General features: G+C 38.1%; 1 protein-coding gene across 4 annotated transcripts; it reads left to right on the top strand.

Moving 5' to 3' along the window:
- Positions 1–629: 629 nt before the first annotated feature.
- On the top strand, positions 630–14,259 carry ranbp3b (RAN binding protein 3b). 4 transcript variants are annotated; one of them, XM_030752307.1, is made up of 17 exons: positions 630–683; positions 2,505–2,560; positions 2,878–2,914; positions 3,007–3,084; positions 3,199–3,270; positions 6,015–6,080; positions 6,868–6,960; positions 7,119–7,228; positions 8,209–8,328; positions 8,585–8,685; positions 8,794–8,869; positions 8,969–9,065; positions 10,814–10,938; positions 11,043–11,163; positions 11,781–11,923; positions 12,613–12,808; positions 13,032–14,259. In XM_030752307.1, exons 1-17 carry the CDS (start codon positions 662–664, stop codon positions 13,073–13,075), a joined length of 1,557 nt encoding a protein of 518 aa, XP_030608167.1. In that variant the 5' UTR covers positions 630–661; the 3' UTR covers positions 13,076–14,259. The 4 variants fall into 4 exon arrangements, with proteins under 4 accessions (XP_030608167.1, XP_030608169.1, XP_030608168.1 ...); XM_030752308.1 differs by having other exon boundaries at positions 640–683; positions 2,547–2,560; XM_030752309.1 differs by lacking the exon at positions 6,868–6,960.
- Positions 14,260–20,405: the final 6,146 nt, after the last annotated feature.

Here is a 20,405-nt window from a genome sequence, read left to right on the forward strand (position 1 = left end):
CAAACAGGGTGATTACAGGACACACATCGTTTGTAAACAGGAAATATGAACAACACCTTGTTTGTTTACCTTAACTTTACTGGGAATCTCATTAAATACCACCACCCGTAGAAGAAGGAAGACCTTCAGCTGAAACCTGAAAACTAAATAAACAAGTTACAATTAAGCTACTGTTCCAAGAAATACGCTGCTTACAAATTGCACCATAAAGCCATGCTTCTCATCATTTACCGCTGGCTGCGGTGATGCCTTGGGGAGATTGCGAAGTGCTCAAACTGTATTTTTTTTCCAGCCAAACTACTGTTTTCTAGGTTAAGAAACCTGCGCCACTCATGTCATCATCTGGTGTTTGTGTGCAGCTTTTTCACGGTTAATAATACCTTTAAAATCTGTGTTGTTACACAGGGGCCTGGGAAAGCTGTAATAGTGGGTTAGGCGACCCAGGCAAACTTCAGGCTATTCCTTTGGGTTGGCTAAATTATAAATAAATACATAAGCACAATGACAAGCATAGACAGATACTAGCGTTGAGGCTTCTTAAAGGCCGGTGGAGAGGGCAGGGGTCGCTGGCTGCATTAGCAAACAGTGGCTCTGAGCACATTTCTGCCTTGACTTGTGTTATCTGCGCGGTGGGTTGTGGGTGTGTGAGCGTCGAAGTAAAATGGCGGACTTGGCAAACGAAGGTGAGTAAGTGGCAGAATGAGAAAAACAATACAGTCGCTGTGGCCTTGTAAACCGTGTCTCTTCACTGTTTGCATATTGGATAACTGAAATAAAGCAACTCTGGCACACGTTAATAGCGACTTCAGGGGGAGTAATGGCGTCGCGGCGTTTATAAGGTTATAGCGTTAGCAAACAGGCTAACAATGCTAACGCTGGGCTGTGGGTAATACCTGGAATGTCTCGGAACGCCCTCCAGTGCTGCCTGTCACTTAACCGGTTTACCTCCTAACGCTAGCACCCGGCTATTTATAGTCAGTGTGTGTTGCCATCTGTGGTGGACTAAATGTTGTAATGTGGATATAAACCCCAAACTTGGCAAGGCCAAAGGTGAAAAGCACAGCTTGTAGCGAAGCTAAAGTGTAGGAGCAACACTCATTGCAAACAGCGTCCGTGTTATTTCATGTTGTTGGCGTTGCTTGACGTTCATTTAGGCGCGTAGAGGAAAAATGTCAGCCAGGAGGCGATGCTTCGTTGTAGCCGCTGCTTACCAGCGCTCTTTCTTAATCCAATAAGATTTGTTTGTCATTATGTAGGCCTAATAATGTGGAAGAATAAAGTGAGAACTGCGGCGACATTGTTTGTCAGGAGAGATGACTCATGCGGGTTGGAGCGCATTAGCAGGCTAACTATAGCCAGCGAGCTAAACCTCCCTCGGCTTTAGAGAACAGCCATTGGCGCCGACTATTTACTGAAAAGGGTCAGATGGGTATATGTGCTAACTGGTTAACATAAGCAAAGAACGCATTGGGGCTACTTGCATTTCAAAAGTATTGCATGCCGGAAATCTTACATTCATTGGACAAGTTAGCTGATTGTGAGCCACAGATTCAGAGGTGGGGTAAAATATAGGTCACACAACATTTTCTCTGGTTTCGCACACACACAAACGATCAGTATAAGCCATGCGGGTTTGTGTCAGAGCGGTGATTGTCGATTCAGGAAATAATCGTGGTTGTTTGCTGCCGGCGTTTCGGGTGATATCCCGTGCATGTGTGTTCCGCGCAGCGACAGCGATGCTACACCTGTTCAGTGTAACAGGCCCAAGCCAGACAGAGGAAAACCTTTGTCTGCTAACGTTATAGGATTACACATCTTACAGAGGGTACAGTGTGATGGTAAAAGCGTTAAGTGGCTTGATCTGACATCAGGTTCTCACCTAGCCTGGCTTTAGCTATTCTTGTTATGTTATGATAATAGATTGTAGATGCAGCAAAATATTGTTGAAAACCTTTATAACATCTCACTTATTTATTTAAAATTGTATATAGTCTGTTTGACCGTTCAGATTGACTGATATGAAAAACGTGTTTTCATGCCTTACATTTGATCATATTGTTTAGTTTATTTTGGATTGTTCACTTTATGTAAACTAAATGTGATCTAATTCTTCCAGGAACGTCTGATAGGATTATATGGTTAAGTTTAGTGTGCTCTGTTTGGAACATGATTTCTCCTGGCTGGTTGACACAGATAGAAATTAGAAGTTAAGCTGCATTTTTCCAGGCCATCTTTTTCAGTTTCTTACACTCAAATTAGTCAACTGTAAATAGTTGTTTAGCTCACTGGAAGTTTCACCACAGCAGTTCTTTTTTTAAGTCAGACATTTGTTTTTATCAGCCATGCAGCCTACAAAATAGAAGATGTCCAAATAGACTTGTTTGGGTTCACAGAATGAGTAAGCCATAGCATTGGGTAGCTGTAAGTCATGAAGAATCAGACAGACTACTGCTGCACACCTCAAGTTAGTGTTTAGATGACCAGCCTACATCTTTTCTTAACAGACAAGCCTGCCATAGCGCCCCCTGTGTTTGTTTTCCATAAAGATAAACCACAGAAGGTAAGTTTCTATTTATCTAAAAATGCTAAAGCCAACTTTTTAAGTTTGCAGACTTTATGTTTGTCACTATTTAGTCGGGGTGAATTTTTAAAAAGCACGCAACCCAGAAAAGGTCTTGGATTCAAATTTTTCACTGTTTGCAGGACTTCCTGCAAAATCAAAGCATCATTATTGCAACCCCATACAATACTGAATATAAGAAAGCTATCTTTTATTTATTTTTTTTAATGTATGTATGTATTTTGAATGATTTTAATGACCAGTTGTGCTCCTTTGGTATAAATAATAACTGCAAGACTTTTTGTATTCTCTTGCAGAGATCTGCTGAGGGCTCAAGTGCAGAGGATGGAGAAGGTAAATAAAATATCTAAACTGGCCACTTTCAATATCCATATTATCGTTCTATTAAAACTGAAATATCATTATAATCCTTTTACTACTTTTAGACTCAGATAAAGATGAGGGAAGCTATACTCCCCCTGTGAAAAGGGAAAGGACCTCATCATTCCCACCCCCACATTCTGGTAAGGGCACGTGATGACTAAGCAGAGCAGAGCATTTAGTTTTTTGTTACTTCTTGCCTGTGGTTTACACATTGATTTGTATGCTGATTGCAATGCCTGTCTGCTACTTTGCAGTTCCTAAGAACAATGTATTCATGCCCTCAAGTTTCTGCCAGTCTCCAACTGGGAACTCTGACTCTGAGCCAGGTGAGCCATCTAAATGACTATTAGTTTTTCTTTTACTGCTTAAAGGGCCCTTACTGTAAAAATCTCAGTATTAACAGTCAAACACATCAACAGTTTAAGGCAGTTGGCACAAAAACCTAACTAAAACTGGTAAACGGTAACTTTTGCTAACCTATTTATACAGAAAATTTTGGAAGTTTAAAGACTTCATTGAGTAAATGCCACAATTGTCAACTCTGACCATTTGTAGTTGACTCGTGGCTATTTTACTCTGATTTTCATTGATTTTTTTTTTTTTTTGTCCCTCGGGTATTGACTACTGTCCCATCAAAGTCTTTACTACATATCTTATGTGTCTGAATAGACACGAACTGAAAACTTTTATACATGTAATATTAGTATTTACTTTATTTCTTGTAGTAATCAAAAGATTTATTGTGCCACATCATAGTATTCAGTATCTCTGTATTGGTTCAGCCTGTTTTGTTTGTTTTTATTTGCTTAAATTTAAGCCTTTGTATGGGTTGTTTTGAGAATCCAGATCTTCTTGCTCATTTCAGTTTTTGCCATGTGTTGCAAGTAGACTGTTCAATATACCAAGCAGAGGGAAGCCCCCTTTTGTAGTTTGTAAATATTAGCCTCTCCAGTGAGAAGAAAAGTTTTTTTAATTATAAGAACAATATGGTCTTGAGTCCCTTGTCATCATGCCTGTATATAATAAAGCTCTGTTATAATTATAGCTGTCTGAACTGCCAAGTTCAACCAGGAAATAAATTTATGATGGTTGAACTTGAAAAAGGCAGAGTTGAGCTTGACTTTAGTAAATGCATAAGGTTTATTATTATCAGATTTCCTTGTGCCGTGCGGTGTTAGTTGACAACAGTTTTCCTAGTGCCGCTGCCACGTAGGACTAGCTTACTAGGTATTACAAGCTACGTTATTTAACACAGTCTTAGATGGTTACAGTGTCTTTCTATGAATACAGTATATCTTGGATATAATAGCTGTTCCCACATTAGATCTTTCTGTACAACTAAAATATTTCTTTCTTTGCAAACATATAACACATAACCCGAGTTTCTAAATAAGCTGCAGCTGGTAGGTTAGGTTAAGCTAAGTGTTAAACGTGCATAAACAAAACGGGTTCCAGCCTCACACCCTTGCTTGTGCACGCTCCATGCTGTGGTTAGAGCTCTGTTTGTGTATAACAGATATATAACATTTATGTTACATGTTGTGTAGGGCCTTGTGTTAATAAAATAGTTAGGAAAATACCCTAAAACAATGATGTATTAATTTACAGGTGATATATCTGCTCGGTGTTTTGCACAGGCAAGCTACAAGGCTAAAACAATAGCATTATATAATTGACATACATTAGAGTAATGCAGAGAAACAGATGTGGATTTGTTAAATAAAAACAGGGTAACTGTGAGGAGAGGAAGTTTGGGTGAAGCTGGATAAACAGCATGTCTGTGACACCAAGCTTGTAAACAGTTATCTTGCGGTATCTTTGCTTCAAACCCTGCAGCACTCGTTCCTGACAGTTAGTCCAAAGCATAATATTTATAAGCAGCCAGACTAGGAAATTTGTTTTGTCACTTTATTTGCCAAATTTTCAGATTTAGATGACTTTGTTTGATGTGTGCTGCTCAGTGTCATCAGTCATTTGTTGAGTAGGCATAGATAAGATGATATAATATTGTTGTGGTAAGTAGAGCCATAATAGAAGGGGAAATATTATGAAAAATATCAATTAGATAAGAGATATGACATTATTACTACAGATGCACTTTAAATGAGAATAAGGCTGAATGATTTATATAGAATTTTATTTATTTGAATTTTTTTTTTAATCCCATATTTTTATCACAAATAAAATGGCCCAATCTTTTTTTTTTTTTTTCTTTAATGGATTGAGCTCAATTGATGGATGAGGTAGAAGATGAAATCACCAGTCAAAAGCTTTACGGAGAGGACTTCCACTTGAGCAAACAAACAGGCTGTAATTAATAACTGCCTGAAGCATGTTACATAATGTGCTTATTTGAAAGTAAAAGCAGTGATGAGCAGACTGCCAACCAAAAAAAAGAAAATAAAAAGAGAGGGAGAGAGCAAATGAGAGAGATGTTCTTACAGGGATGCAGAGCCACAATATGTATCAGTAGTTCGTGTTTGTTATGTTTGAAATTTTTATTGTGCTTTGATTGTTTGTGTGGTTGTTTTCTTCATTGTCTCCCTGTGTCCTGAGAGTTGCTGGTTAGTAAAAATACTGAAGGATATTTTAAAGTTCATTTACTATTCATTTATATTTAAATATGCAAATATTTCTAGTAACTACGTTCAGCATGTCTTTCTTCAGCATATGTGCAATCTAAGCTTCAGACACTCATTGGTTTTAATTTCCTGATAAACCAGATTTAACATTTATGCACTGGAGTGGTCTCTTAAACGCTGAGGGCAAACAGGATGTGGCTTTTGCACGTGCTTTTGGCTTTCTGTTTTAGTGCTGATTACTTGATGGAATCCTAATAAAGCCACTGAGATGGAGAGACAGAAGTAGAAATAGATCAAAGGCCCTAGAGCCTGCCATGTTACTGCGATTCCAACACAACTCTTAAGGCTGTGTGAGGGTTGCTGTGGTAACTGGCTCTGTGGTTAGAAAAGTGCAAAGACAAGATAACATTACTTGAATTAAGTTGTTGTGCAATGCTTGAATATTTTTATTTTAAAGTTCTGCTTCTTTTTATGCTTTGTTACACCAGAGGAGAAGCCTGTGGGGTTCCGTTTAAAGCCACCGACTCTCATACATGGACAGGCACCAAGTTCAGGTACGTGTTTGATAGTGTTTGTCATTATTTATATAACATTTTGGAGTCGATCCAGGAATATTTGGAGTTTTTATTATTGTGAGATGGGGCAAAATTGGACAGTTTGCATCACATCTTCACGAATACTGTATATATATATCATAATGAAATAAGAAAAAACTGGCAGATATCATCCTGAAAATATCCCAAACCCATACAGATCCAAATATCCTTGTTGATGCAGAGACTCAGTTCATGCATGGTGTGGAGGGAATTTTCATTCTTGGCAGATGTTTGCTCAGACTGCTCCTGTTCATAATGTATCATCATTTATTATTCAGTTTTTATCAGATGAGGACATTTAAGCTTAATTATCAGCACTGACACTAGGACAGTCCTCATGAACATTTGATATGGTTACTGTGTTAGAAAGATATCACCAAAAGTCAAGGATTTGAGTGCCTTTTATTGTCTGGAATAACATCAGATTGTGCAAAGATGACCCCCCCCCCCCCCCCCCCACCTAACCCCACAAAAAAGCAAAATATACCACAAATCTTAGACAATTTGGGCAGCAGCCTACAGCCATCTTATAACTGCAGCTTACATATTAACTACTGTAATGTTGGCTTAACCACTATGGCTTCTTGTACACTATGGTCTCCCAATCAAAGCTTTGAATACTTGCAGATTATTTTCAGGCAAAGACCAAAAATTGAGTTCTGGACAGCCCTAGAATCAACATGAACATGTACACTAAAAAAAACTTACTGTGTGCAGAGCATGAGGAAAGTTGCCTCTGTTGCAGGTGTCCCTAGTCAGAAACCCAAGGAGCAGCAACGCAGTGTCCTCCGCCCTGCAGTTCTCCAGGCACCGCCCTCTAAATCACATCTAGAGTCCAGTGAGTAAAGCTCAGGACTTCTTGCAGTTATTAATCACCTGTAATTTCAGACAAAATTGCAATCTTATGTTCTTCCAAGTGCAAACTGTCTTTTCTTCATGAAGTGTCCAATCAAGACAGGAAGAAGTTTAAATGATCTATCTTCTTTCTGTCTACAGATTCCAGTTGTGGAACCAATGGTGTGAAAAAGTCATCAGATGGTGCATCTGTGACCCAGTCCCTCTTCCTGAACAACACAGAGCACTCAGCTACACTGGCTAAGACACCGGTGAGAGACAATGGAACCTAAGCCAGTTATAATTAAGGGTCTGAAGTTCAAAATCAAATATGACAGTTTCCTGTAGTTATTTTTTATTAGCAGTATTGTTGCTTGTGTGTCTTTGACACAGGCTTAGAATCATAATATAAAGAAATAACAAAGCACAAATGTTGCTAGCACAAATTTTGCTCAAATGGCATGCAAATGAATGAGACTACTATTTAAAAAAAAAAAACTGAAGCACAGATTTTTCTGTGTGCATAAACCTGTTCATACAGTGTTTTTCATGGAAGTGGATTTGTGTATAAAACCTTTTACATTTTGTAGCCATAAATAAAGGAAAAATTTCAGAGTAATAAGTCCCTCCATCCACAGACTCCAAGTACACTGTCTTGGTTTGCAGTTGGCACATCACTAGCTCTCAAGATCTCCAGAGCTTGAGAGGATTGCCTTAGCTAGCCACAGTCCACAACAATGCAGTTGGAGTTTGTCTGACAGTGGGACCACAGACTCGGGCAGCCTGCTCAGTCTTGTTCTGATTACATGAGATGGCAACCTCAAACTGCAATGCATGAATTAATGAGTTACCTAGTGATGTTTTCTACAATCAGCTTTATTCAGAAATGTTAATTATGTTGCTATGAAGCTAAGAGGCTTGCTAAGTAAATGGCTTTGCATTAGGAGAGTTAGGCATGTCTCGTTGCTGTATGCCACTTGGCTGCTTTGCACACACTTGAGAATGACCCAGATTGCCAAAATTCACTTTTTTGTGAGTGAGAGAGACTGGGGCCTCTGTGTTTTATGCTATCCATAGTCAGCTGCAAGGACTGTTAAAATGCAACGTGCAGTCAATGTGGAAAATATTAATGAAACTTGTTGTATTTGGGGGAAACGCTGACTCTTGTTGGTGAAAGTTCCTTCAGATCTGATAAAAGCATGGTAAACAGCAGTTATATTAGTTGACTCTGCTGCTTTGTTTCCTGTTTCAGAAACATGAAAATGAGGAAGATGGCTCAAGTGCTAACAAGGACGGAGGAAGAAATGAGAAGAAGGAATCAAATGTAGCAATATCATTTGTGTTTGGTCAGAATATTAAAGACAGAGCAAAGGTAGGATTTTTTTTTTTTTCAGTTGTCTTTGTCAACAGGCAAATTTGAGGCAAAATTGTGTCAAGCTATTAAATGTGGGTGTGAGAGGAGAAGCTGTGATGCTTTGTTTAAAAATTTGCAATAACAATATTCCTTATTGTGACATTTTTGTGCTTGGGTTACATCATGTTGGGTTGTTACCACTGAGACATGTCTGTAATGGTTTCTTAATCTAGTTCTTGTCATAAGATTTCTTCCTGTGTATTTTTTCCTCTAGTTGGATGATAACAATACAGAAGACAATGCAAAGGATAGTGTGCCACTGGACTCTCAATCAGAGGGCACAAATTATTTCTTACAGTACATCTCTACCACAAGGTAGTTTATATTGTGTCCTAATTTACTTTTTTTTTGTGTGTGTAAAGTGTAATCCTTTATTAACTTCAATCAGTGTATTGATGCATACTTCCAATTCTGTCCTTTCAGTTCAAAAAATGCCACAAACAGTGCAGACAGTGGCGCAAAATTTGTTTTCGGGCAGAATATGTCTGAACGAGTTCTGGTGAGTTAATGGGGTGTATTCAATAGTTTGTTTACTCTGCAAAATTTCTATTGACTGCAGTTAAATGAGTTGCAACGATCAACTCTGTTGTGTTTTCAGAGTCCCCCAAAAGGTGACTCCTCAAATGAGGACAATAAAGACATCTCAGCTGCCCCTGTCTCAGAGCCCTCATCACAGGAAGCCACCCCAGAGAAGGGTAACAAAACGATCCCTCTGATTATTTCAAAAATGGGTTGACTACAAATAGATGTAAACTAGACACATGGTTAAACTCTAGACAACAAAAGCAAGACCTTTGATAAAGAGGTAGTTTACATAAATACAGTAATCATAACAGAAATGAAATATTTTCTGCCTGTTGGAATAATGTTTTATTTATTGGGCTATGACTGTATATGAGTTTTATATTGTCTTAGACTTTATTTGGTTTTATATTTTACTAATCACAAACTTGTACTTTGTAACCAGGGTTTGTGTCTTAACATAAAAAAAGATATATTAGTGAGTGACAGAATATTTTTCTTTGTCCTGTGACTTTGAAAAGAAATTCACCATTTCATAGCTGCTTAGCTGCCTGGGCATTCATTAATGTGGGCGCTCAGCTCAAGTGCCTGTGCTCTGGAAATGATGCAGAGCAGACTATCAAGCTTCTCTGTTTAGGGATAGAGCACAGGATCTATGGCAGGCCATTTGAACATAAAATCCATTTCCTCTGACTGTTCCTAATTACATTTCAGATATCTAAAAATGTATTTTGACTAGACAAAACTACATTTTGAATATGCAGAATGGTAATTTAATATATCTGCAGTTACATTCTGATTAGTAAGAATAATAATTCAAGATATCTTCAATTACATTTTGACAAGTCAAAATTCCTTTCAAGATATCTCAAATGACGTCACCGGATTCGTCATTTGAAGGGTCACACATCCGTAATTACAATTCAAGATATCTCAAACGTAGTTATGACTAGTCAAAATGACATTCTTAGATATCGGAATTAAGAGATTGCATGTAGGCCCCCTTGTGCTGTACTGAGCTGTCCAAACAATATCCCGTATAGAATTTCAGATGGCTGTGTCTGGCCAACAATATAGAAAGAGCTCTTCAGTATGGGATATACGGAGAACGTGAAAAAAATCGTGTACTTCAAGACTGTTTAAGAAATCTGCAAAGAATCGCTGATTTTATGGCAGGCCGTTTTAACAAACTGCCTGAGAAACTTTCCGCCAAAATGCTCTGTAAATCTGTGACTTTTTGACTCGACAGAATACTAATTCAAGATATTAGTAATGTCTTTCTGACCAGTCAGAATGTTAATTTAAGATATCTTAAATATACAATCCGTCTAATTCAAGATATTTCTAATTCATTTGGAGATATCTTAAAAGAGAATTTTGACTAGTCAGAATTACAGTTCTAGATATCTCTAATTTAGTTTTGCCTAGTTATTATTTGCTTTCAAGATATCTAGAATTTAATTTGCACTAGTCAAAACTATATATCTCATATCTAAAAAATGTGCTGTCATTCAAGATATCTTTAATTAGAATTATGACTTTAGAACAAATAGCAAGATATCTTGAATTAACTTTATGACTAGTCATAATTTAATTGCAGATATCTGAAATGTGTTTTCAGATAGTCAGAAATTCATTGTAGATATCTTGAAATTAATTCAACTCGATGGTAAATCTCATTTGTACTAGTCAGAATGTAATTAAAGAGATATCTCAAATAGGTATTTTGTCTAGTCAAAATACAATTAGATATATCTTAATTTACTAATGTCTAGTCATAAATCAATTTCAGATATCTGGAATGTAAGTGTGGTGAAATGGATTTTATGTTAAAAGGCCTACCATAGGGGATCCTTGATTACCCTGCGGTAGCACTGTTTGTGTTGCTACAAGGTCAGTTATGTTTGTGTTATTTCACCAGTGAACAGCGTGTCAGAGTCTTTGGAGGAGTCTGCAGCAGCGTACACCAAAGCCACAGCCAAGAAGTGCATCTTAGAGAAAGTTGATGTGAAAACTGGAGAGGAATCAGAAAGCAATGTTTTACAGGTAAAAGACAAAGCAAGGTGTTTCACTTGAAGACCTGCAGTGAATAAGAATAGCAGAAAGTTCTATAATTTTTTTTTTTTTTCTTTTGCCCTCTTTTACTTCAGATGCAGTGCAAGTTATATGTTTTTGAGAAGACTGCTCAGTCGTGGATAGAGAGAGGCCGAGGTTTGCTGAGGCTCAATGACATGGCATCGACAGACGACGGCACGCTACAGTCCCGTCTAGGTAAAAAAGCACCTTCAGACTCGCTGGTGGGGAAAAAAAGGAAAAAAAACATCCTGTTATGAATGTGCATGGTTTGTTTTTATGATTCAGTGATGCAAATAATTTGGAGTGGAAGAAAAATTCAGTGATTATTTTTGTTTTACTCTGCAAGGAAAGATAAGAGATGACCCATATCTCAGTAAACCAAAACATACTTCTTGGCTTTATTACAATTGTTATGATAAAACCAGACAGTGAACACAAGGGGGTGTGTGTTCCTGCTGCAGGATTCTGTTGACTGCCCGCTGTAGTAGTTTGGTGGTGATGTTTATCTATAATAGTGAATTTTAAAATATTATGATTATTTCACACAGGCTTATGTTTTACATTACTGTTCACTCAGTAAGTTCATAGTAAATAAATTTTCCTTTCATTGTATTTATGCTGATTAACATTTGGCTCACGGGACAGAGCACTTTCTAGGGCTACAGCATTGTATTTACTGCAGATATTAAATTAGACTATTTATCTTGAATAGCATGAAGAGATTTTACAGTCAATGGACTAAAGAAATGTAAACACGTGGATTCTTGCACCTGTACGTCACTGTTGTGTGTTTGTGATCTAACCCCTTGCAGTGATGAGGACCCAGGGCAGCCTTCGGTTGATCCTCAACACTAAACTTTGGCCCCAGATGCAGGTGGATAAGGCCAGCGAGAAAAGTGTACGAATCACTGCCATGGACACGGAGGACCAGGGTGTCAAGGTCTTCCTAATATCGGTATGTGTTACTAAACCAGGCTTTAATTTTTCCAGTGTTTGGAAGCTTTTAACAGCCATTCTGTGGCTTTTGGGAAGTATTTAATGTGAAACATCTGCATATAGCAATGGCATTTTTATTTAAATTTCATTACATGTAAACTCAGTGTGCATAACATAAGATGAAACATAAAAACCTATGTAGATTTACTATATACCTCGAGGTAATAAAAACAACTAAATAAACTTTACAAACAAATAAAACACAAAAACAAAAGTTTTAAATTTGTTTTTGAAAGTTGACTCATGTCAGCAGGCAGGTTCTTCTTAACAACAGGAGTATCATAACTGACAGCACCCGCAGCACACTTTGGACCGAATTCTGAGAATAGTTCAAAGATCTAATTTGGTTATAGACACTGAGCAAGTCAGAGGTGTCCTGGGGGGCCAAACCATTGAGTGCATTATGAGCTAACAGAAGAATTTTAAAGGCAGTTCTGTATTGAACATGGAGCCAATGTAGTGACTTCAATACTGAGGTAATATGTTCAAATTTCTACATGCGTATAAGGACTCTGCTGCATTCTGAACAAGTTAAAGTTGTCCTGGTAATTTGGATAATTCTGCAAATAGTGTTACAGTGTAGCGTGTGTGTATGTGTATGTGTAATGTCCACGTGGCTAAACTGTGTTCACCCTTTTGCTTATTTAGGGTAGCTCTAAAGACATAGGTCAGCTGGCTGCAGCGTTACATCACCGTATCTTGGCCCTGAAGAGCAGGGTGGAACCGGAGTCCGAGGCCCCGGCAACAACCATCCCCGAGGCCGAGGTACCGCAGTCCAACGAGGATGACAGTGATGAGGAAGACAATGCTTCTGCCTCCGCTTCAGCCTCTACTCCTGCTACAAGTCAGTCACTTTTATTTCTTATTTTGATAGTGCGTTTGTATATTTTATAGATTAATTTCCCCCGAAATGCAAAGAAAACTTCATCATTACAGTATTTTTTAATTTTATTTATTAATTTTCTTTATTCCTGTCTCACTCTTTATACTGCAGCAGATCTACGATGGTTTGTATAGTGACACGACTAAAATGCCTTTGCCAACATGTTGTCACTCTGCTCCTGCAGGTAATTCAGAGGGAGGAGAGAGCCAAGCAGCTGGAAGCACATAGCATCACTCTTGGAAAGCCTGCTGAGATGCCCCCGTAGAAGCATTTTGCTGCAGGTATCTCCATGGACACCCCTTGACCAACGTGGGTCCTCCAGACCAGTACTTTTGGATATTAGAAGTCTAGCTCCAGGAAATAACCCCCTGTGCCGGAGTGTCTCACCCAACTCGTGCAGTTCATCTTCTCTGCGTTCAGCGTAATATCTGGAGTCGTTTCTTCCCTCCCTCTCCTGTTTTTGTGTTTTATTTTTGTTTTCAAGTATTTTTTTCCTCTCCCCGATAGCAAAAATAAAGACTTCAAAGCTTTGGTTTGGGACTTCTCTGCTCATCATATTGATGAGTGTAAGGGTGTTTTCCTCTACATTTTAAAGTATGGCACATGTTAAGACTGCAGTTTCTACTTTGGGACCTTTATACTCACTCTACAGCCGTATCTCTGGACTCCACACATCCAGAGGAGCTTCATTCACATTGTATTTGACTCGTCATCTAGTTCTTTTTTTTTTTGTTTGTTTTTTTTTTTTGTTTTTTTTCCTACATCAAGTCCAGCCTTCCTCTTACCCCCCCTTATCCTGACCAGTCTGTGCGTTACGTTTTGGCAAATGTAATTTATTTTGGGCTGTCATTTTCATGAGGCATCTCAACACATATGTGCTGTTTGTAATGGCTAGCCAAGACCACTCGAGTTGTCATTAATAGCAGTTTCTTATATTTCCTATTGACCTATATTATAGTGAATAAAAGACTGAATCAGTGCAGTTTCCGCTAATGTGAGTTAATCATTTGGGGACAAAAGGGCAGTTCACCACAATGTTTTGTCTAAATTATGATAATGTGTTAGTCATTCATTATGTGGTTTTCTTTTTTCCAAAATTTAAAACAAACTGAACTCACCAGTCGACATTATGCATGTAACTGTTACTTTTCTCCTTTTTCAGCATCCCAGGGGTTTATTGTGTTGATTCATATTTTTATGTTGAAGCTATTATTTTTTTTTTTTTTTTTTTTTTTTTTTACCCATTTACATTTGGAAACATTTTGAATGAAAGATTTCATGTGTGGAAAATTTGAGTGACAACTGTAATACCCTTTGAATGTCATGTACATTTTGAATATATCATTTGGTAGCGCACCATGTTTTCTCATCTCCAACTGCCCCCTTTACAAAATAAACCATTTTGGACTGACTACTATTGTTCCCTCTGAAACTGGGTGTTCTGCACTAGAGAGAAGGGCATCAGTATAGTATGTTATACTTAGACATTGTCTCTAGTGATAAGTAGTAGCTGTAAGCAACAATACAATAATGAATAACTTGCTAGGGAAAGAACAAATTTCACCCTTGGACATAATTGAATACGTGGAATGAGTGGCTCATCTGTTTTGTATTCATGTGCTGGATCTGGCCTGCAGGTTGATGTATGCTGTCCTGACTGCACTGAGCAGGAATCGGACTAAATCTTGTTTATATACAGTATTCATCAGGCACAAGGTCATGAATATTTGTTGCATGTACCTATTGTAACAGCCCAGCCCAATCGTATACATCCAAACTAGAAACACAACTGCCACCGCTTGCAAATTCTTAGCCTTATCTGCCTTTCTGTGGTGACTCGGCAGGAAAGCATTTTTCTGCAGCGTCTCCTGTAAATGATTGCGGCTGTGTAGTGAAAGTCAAAACTGAACACAGCAGACCTTAGATGCTGGGCCAGTGGAACAAGTCTATCGGTCTTCATGTGAGGCCTTGACATCTACAGCAGATCTTTAATTCTCATCAACTGGGTTCATATTTACATTTTTCTTTGTAAATCTAAATACTGGTAACAAACCATGTATCTTTATTATGATTTTTGTTTTATAGCTGATTGAATTTATACTCAAAAGATCCTCACCTCATTAAATTTCCAAACCAAGTACATGTGTAAACATTTGTTTGTCATCTAAATGATTCAGCATCAAACAAAGTACTTTGAAGTAGAAAGGAAGGGACAAAAAAAAAAAGCATCAGAAAAATTTGCACAACATCCAGTTCTGAAATCAGGAGAAAGCCATCAACGATTAAGCTAAAACACTTCAAATTTCTTCACTTTTATGCGTTTAAGCTATAACTGCAGCATGTTTTGCAGTAAGTTTAACAAACTAACATATTTCAGTTAGGTTGTGTTGCAACTTGTTAGGTCAGAATAGAGAGATTTTGAAATGTTCTCTTGATTTAAATGGAGCTTAAATGGAGCAGATTGTATTTATATGGGTTTCCCATTAATACTCAGCTAGTATCACCAAAAGGCTTTTTCCCAGAAGTTCTTGGAGATTAAAACTTCCCATCAGACCATCAGTCATCTGCCTGGGAAAGGTATATGAAAAATGAAGGAAATGATGAAACAATGTAGATGGGGGAGTGCAAATTTATTACTAGCATCATGGAAAACAAGGTAACAGTGTTTCAAGGCAATTCTAAAAAAAAAAAAAAACATAACAACAAAACTCATTTCCTGTTGTCTGTTTTTGCAGAAATTAAATATTTCCTTAAATGCATACCTTGTGAATAGTTGCTTTTCGCTCAGCATCTGTTCTTCATAGAAAACTTGGTCCTGCACAGATTTTGATCAGATTCATGTTCCAGCTACTTTGGTATTATTTTCAGATTAAGTGGATGCTTTAAATAAAAGTTTGTAACCTAAAACTCATCACAGGATGCATGTCTCTGACTTGCCATCAGCTAATGTGTATTACAGTTATCACAGGGACATTTTAAGCTGGAAGAAATATAAGATTACAGTTTTATGAGCTGACAAGTCATAGACATGCAACACAAAACATTTCAGGACTTACTAAAAGATATGTAATTAGTTGGATTTCTTTCTTGAAGCCCAGAAATGTTTTAATGCCGTTTCCAGTACTGATTCAGTTTTTATCTTTTGGGGTCACACTGGAGCTATAGCTAGACTTCAGAATGGTCATCCAATTCCTTTTGATGTTGCAAATTTCTACTTTGCAAAGAACTGGGTTTAAATGTAGTTTGTAGTTTGCTTAGTAATGCTGTTGGATTGGTATTAAATTAAGATTTATTTCTTGTCATCACAGGATGACAAGAGGAAAAATCCTTTTCTCTTGAAGCCTGTGTTGATTTATGAGGTTTGTGGATATCTCTCCTTTAAAAACGTATCAAATAAACATACAGTAATCCCCTGGAAAATGTGGACTTAATGTTCACAAGTGGTAGCTTTTCAGCTCGATCCGAAAAAACATGTTGCGACATAACTGGTTTTCTGAATCACATTTTTTTGCTTGCTTGAGACACCAGTGTCATAACGAGATACTAATAATCTCAGTGTTAGCATATTGTGGATTGTGGATAATACTAGGCAACACTTCCAGGTAAATATTTATGATATAGCATAACAGAAGTTACATACGCGTTAAGATGTATTGGTCTGTTTTGCAAATGTTCAGTGCACCACATTGGTCCAGACTGTTGTGTCTCAACAGCTACGGAAATACAGGGGTACCTGAGGGTAATCACGTTTTGATGACCAATTTTGGGAGTCAGCGTACATCTTAAGGCCTCTCCCATCAAGAACTTTTGTCTGTTCAGATTGTGGTTTATGTTGGTAAGATTGCTGTCATTTTTGTCCAGCTTTAGCCATCCATGAGGTGACTGTTACCTCTCTTGTATTTTTCAGTGTTAGAAAGCTTTAGTCAGCTATGATGGCCAGAACGGATACAATTCAAGAAAACTGCTAAGTTGGTGTAATTCTGCTCCGCTTGATCATTGCACGGCATTAATTATGAAAGAATGAAATACACACTTGGGCAGTCAGTCCTGGCCACACTCACAGGCCACATGAAAATTATTTTCCTGTGGGCCACACTTTGAGAACCCTGGCTGTAGAAGGATTCTTAAGTGTCACTGTGGGTTGCCTGACTCACCTGTTCAAGCTGTGAGGTATCTTCCTTTCCTTGGGTCCTGTGCTGTGGTTTATTCACATCAGCCTCATCTGTGGTGTGGTCACAGTGAGCGTTTTTCAGATTGTTTAATTTGAGGGAAAATTATAAATGTTTGTCTATTGTAATAAAATACCGTCATAGACAACCTGCTGAGATAGGCTCCAGCCCGCGCTGCAACCCTGAATCAAACAAATGGTTAAGAGAATGGATGGATAGCTGACACTGGAAACATACCACATGATTTCCCCCATTTTTTTTCATATTTGTAACACTTACATGTTTCAGATCATGAATCAGAAAGGGGGCAAATACTTTTTCACCGCACCGTCTCTGCTAAAATAAAATGTTCTCCTCTGTGCATAGAATCTATTTGCATTGTTTTGGGATCAAATGAATATTTAGACCGATGTTTTTCTGCTCATCAAATGCAAACAGCACACAGTAGAAAGACATGACTTCAGACCAGGTGGAAGCCATTGTAAAGCGATACCGCTCAGATGCAGCAGCTCCTAAATTTCAGCAGAATTGGACAACTTTCAAGCCTATACATGATCACAGAATGGGAAGCAGCTATTATGCATTGTTTAAAAAAGTAAACGCTCTTATGTCATCACTGAAAGAGCGTCATTAAAGAATGTCTTACAGAGTCCAAATTACAATCGCTAACACAACACTTGCTCCTCTTTTCCATGGAGCCGGCGCTAGCGTTGTAATTCACAGAGCACTAAAAGGGATGGCATGTCTTAAGACGCGGTATCACACGTGACCCAAAGCATGTTTACTAAAGGTAGATCTGTGAATGAGTCATGCACATCTACTTGATCTGAGAAGTTTTGGCAATGCTTGCAGGACAGCGTTGTCAGAGAAGATTATGTTCTGAGATGGGAGCTGATAAAAGATTGTGATCCATCTTCTAGAAATAAAACTGTGAGGAATGCTCTGATGGAGAAGGGGGAGTACTATTTTAAAAGCAGTGAACAGAGGTAAATATCTATCATAGTCATATTATATCCTTCCTTCTGAGCAGATTAAGTGAACAGCAGGTGCCACATAAAAATAGTCATCAAAACCAGTGTAATATTTATATGATCTCCCATAAAGAAGCCCCGATGATTCTTTATTTGTGTCATTTATTCCCTTACAAGGAATCTAGCCATTCCGAGGAGGCCAGGGAAAATAAAAATCGCTTCAACATTCCTATTTCAAGTATGAGACATTTACGAGAAGCAGCCTCCTCCGAGATGGAAATGTTGTATATATAAAGAAAGACTATCAGCCAGAATGAATGAGATGCAAAATAGTGTGGATTTTTAGTATACTGCACAAACTCAGCATTTGTTGTTTCATTATATATAAGCTGCATTAGATTTTGCCCTTTTTTTCCCCTCTTACTTTGTAACTACCTCTGACTCTTCACTACACAGAGTTTAGATGTTCAGATTTCCACAGCACTTCCAGAGCACTTTAAGGATTTCTTTTCCAGACTTTCCATACATTTTAATTCTGGGAAACAGCAGATGGACTAGTAGTTGTTCAGGAAAGTGAAAAATATGCCCCTGAAACAGTTGGAATGCCTTGTTTTTACATTTAGATATGAAGTCATATTTAGTAGGTTCAATCCATTTTTCCCTTTTTGGTCATGAAAACCACTGGGCTCCAGTAACTCCAGTTACCTTTTTGTTTTTAGCTGTCATTTTTCTGTATTCCACAAGGTGGGGCTGTGACGTGAGAAAGATATCTCAAATTCAGTGAAATTTTGAGTTGAAATCTCTAAGGTACAATCCTAAGACGCACAAATGACCAGAAAAAAACAAAACCAAAAATAAAATAAAAAAACCCAACAACAGCAGCACCCCCAACCCAAAAAACAAAAAGCAGGCAAACTTGCCTCTGTAAGTACTTAATAATTAAGCAAACCTTTTGATTACTTGAATTTGACCTTGAATTTATCTAAATATAACAGTCTGCACCCCCTTAATTCACTTCATTCAACTACAAAAGGCTTATTCAGGTGAAAAATTGCATGATTTTATTAGCACTCATTGATAGCTGATTAAATTTGCAGACTAAATGTCTAGTTGATGCTTTCTTTAATATGACTCTTGCTATACATCCTGTAAGCAAAGGAAACAAATTTTGGTTTTAAATGGTGATTTATCAATGTAATTTATGACTTGTAATAATAATAATAATAATAAAAAAAACTCCAGAATTCAAACAGAACATTAATATCGTAGCAGCCGAGGTGATCAGCAAGCTTATTGCGTCCTCTGGCCTTCCAGCTCAACACCTTTCCCCAATTCTTCCTCCCCTCCCTTTAATCCCCCCCCCCTATTTTATCAAATCCTGCCACTCCCAGTGATTACCCCACCCCAAGCCCCTACAAAACACTCATGCACACTATAAACATTCACACACCCAGCACTGAAAAATAAACATCCATGCACGCACAGCCCTTATAATATCTGACTCAAATCAAAAGCATTTTTAACTTAAAACGCCCCCCCCCGGCCTGTTTAGTGTTTGAACCATAAGAGAGCCCGTAGTTTACAGATTTCAAGGTGCAGAGCTTATTCTTATCCAGATGGAAACCAATGACTAAATGGAACAAATAAATAAATTACAGCACCCCAGCAAGTAGCACGGAGAGCACGAAGGGAAGTATGCTGGGGCCGAGAAAACTGTGTCAGCTTTACTACCGATGCCTGACATATCTCTGCATGCTATCAGCAGCATTAACGTTGCCTGCTGAACATCTGGAAAGCTCCCACAGCTCTCAGTGGCATCTCTGCAGCTACATTTCCTCGACACGCACTGAGTGACGACTGTTTGCAAAGACACTGACTCAGACTGGAGGACAGCAAAAGCAGAGAACAGAAGAGCCTCTGTTCCATCAAACTCACACCAGCCTGCTCACAGAGTAGCCGTCATTATCAACAGCAGAGAGAGAGAGACAGTGCCATCCAAGATCTGTTTAGAGAAAACTCGGCCAAATTAAGTCACCTTTTCCCTTTAAGTGCCACAGAATCAGCTGCAGCAGCTCTGAGTGGACCTGGTTATGATGTTCTGCCCCATACTATGAATTATGTGCAACATAAGCTAATCACTGACCAAGATCTTTTCTGAAGCACAAAGCATTTTCAGCTATCAGCCATATGAACATGATGAATTATTAATAATTATTTACATTTTAAGCATTTAAATATTTATGGATGTGAAAGGCTAAATGAGCATAAATTATGAATGAACAAGGAATGTACAACTGCATTGATCTCTATTACAAAATGATTTATCCATGATCCAACCCGCCCCCCCCAAACAAATCCTGCATAAATCACATAATTTAATGAAAAACGTTAACGCCCAGTGTCTTAGTGTAACCATAT

The sequence above is a fragment of the Archocentrus centrarchus genome, chromosome 17, assembly GCF_007364275.1.
Source record: "Archocentrus centrarchus isolate MPI-CPG fArcCen1 chromosome 17, fArcCen1, whole genome shotgun sequence".
In the NCBI taxonomy this organism is placed as follows: domain Eukaryota; kingdom Metazoa; phylum Chordata; class Actinopteri; order Cichliformes; family Cichlidae; genus Archocentrus; species Archocentrus centrarchus.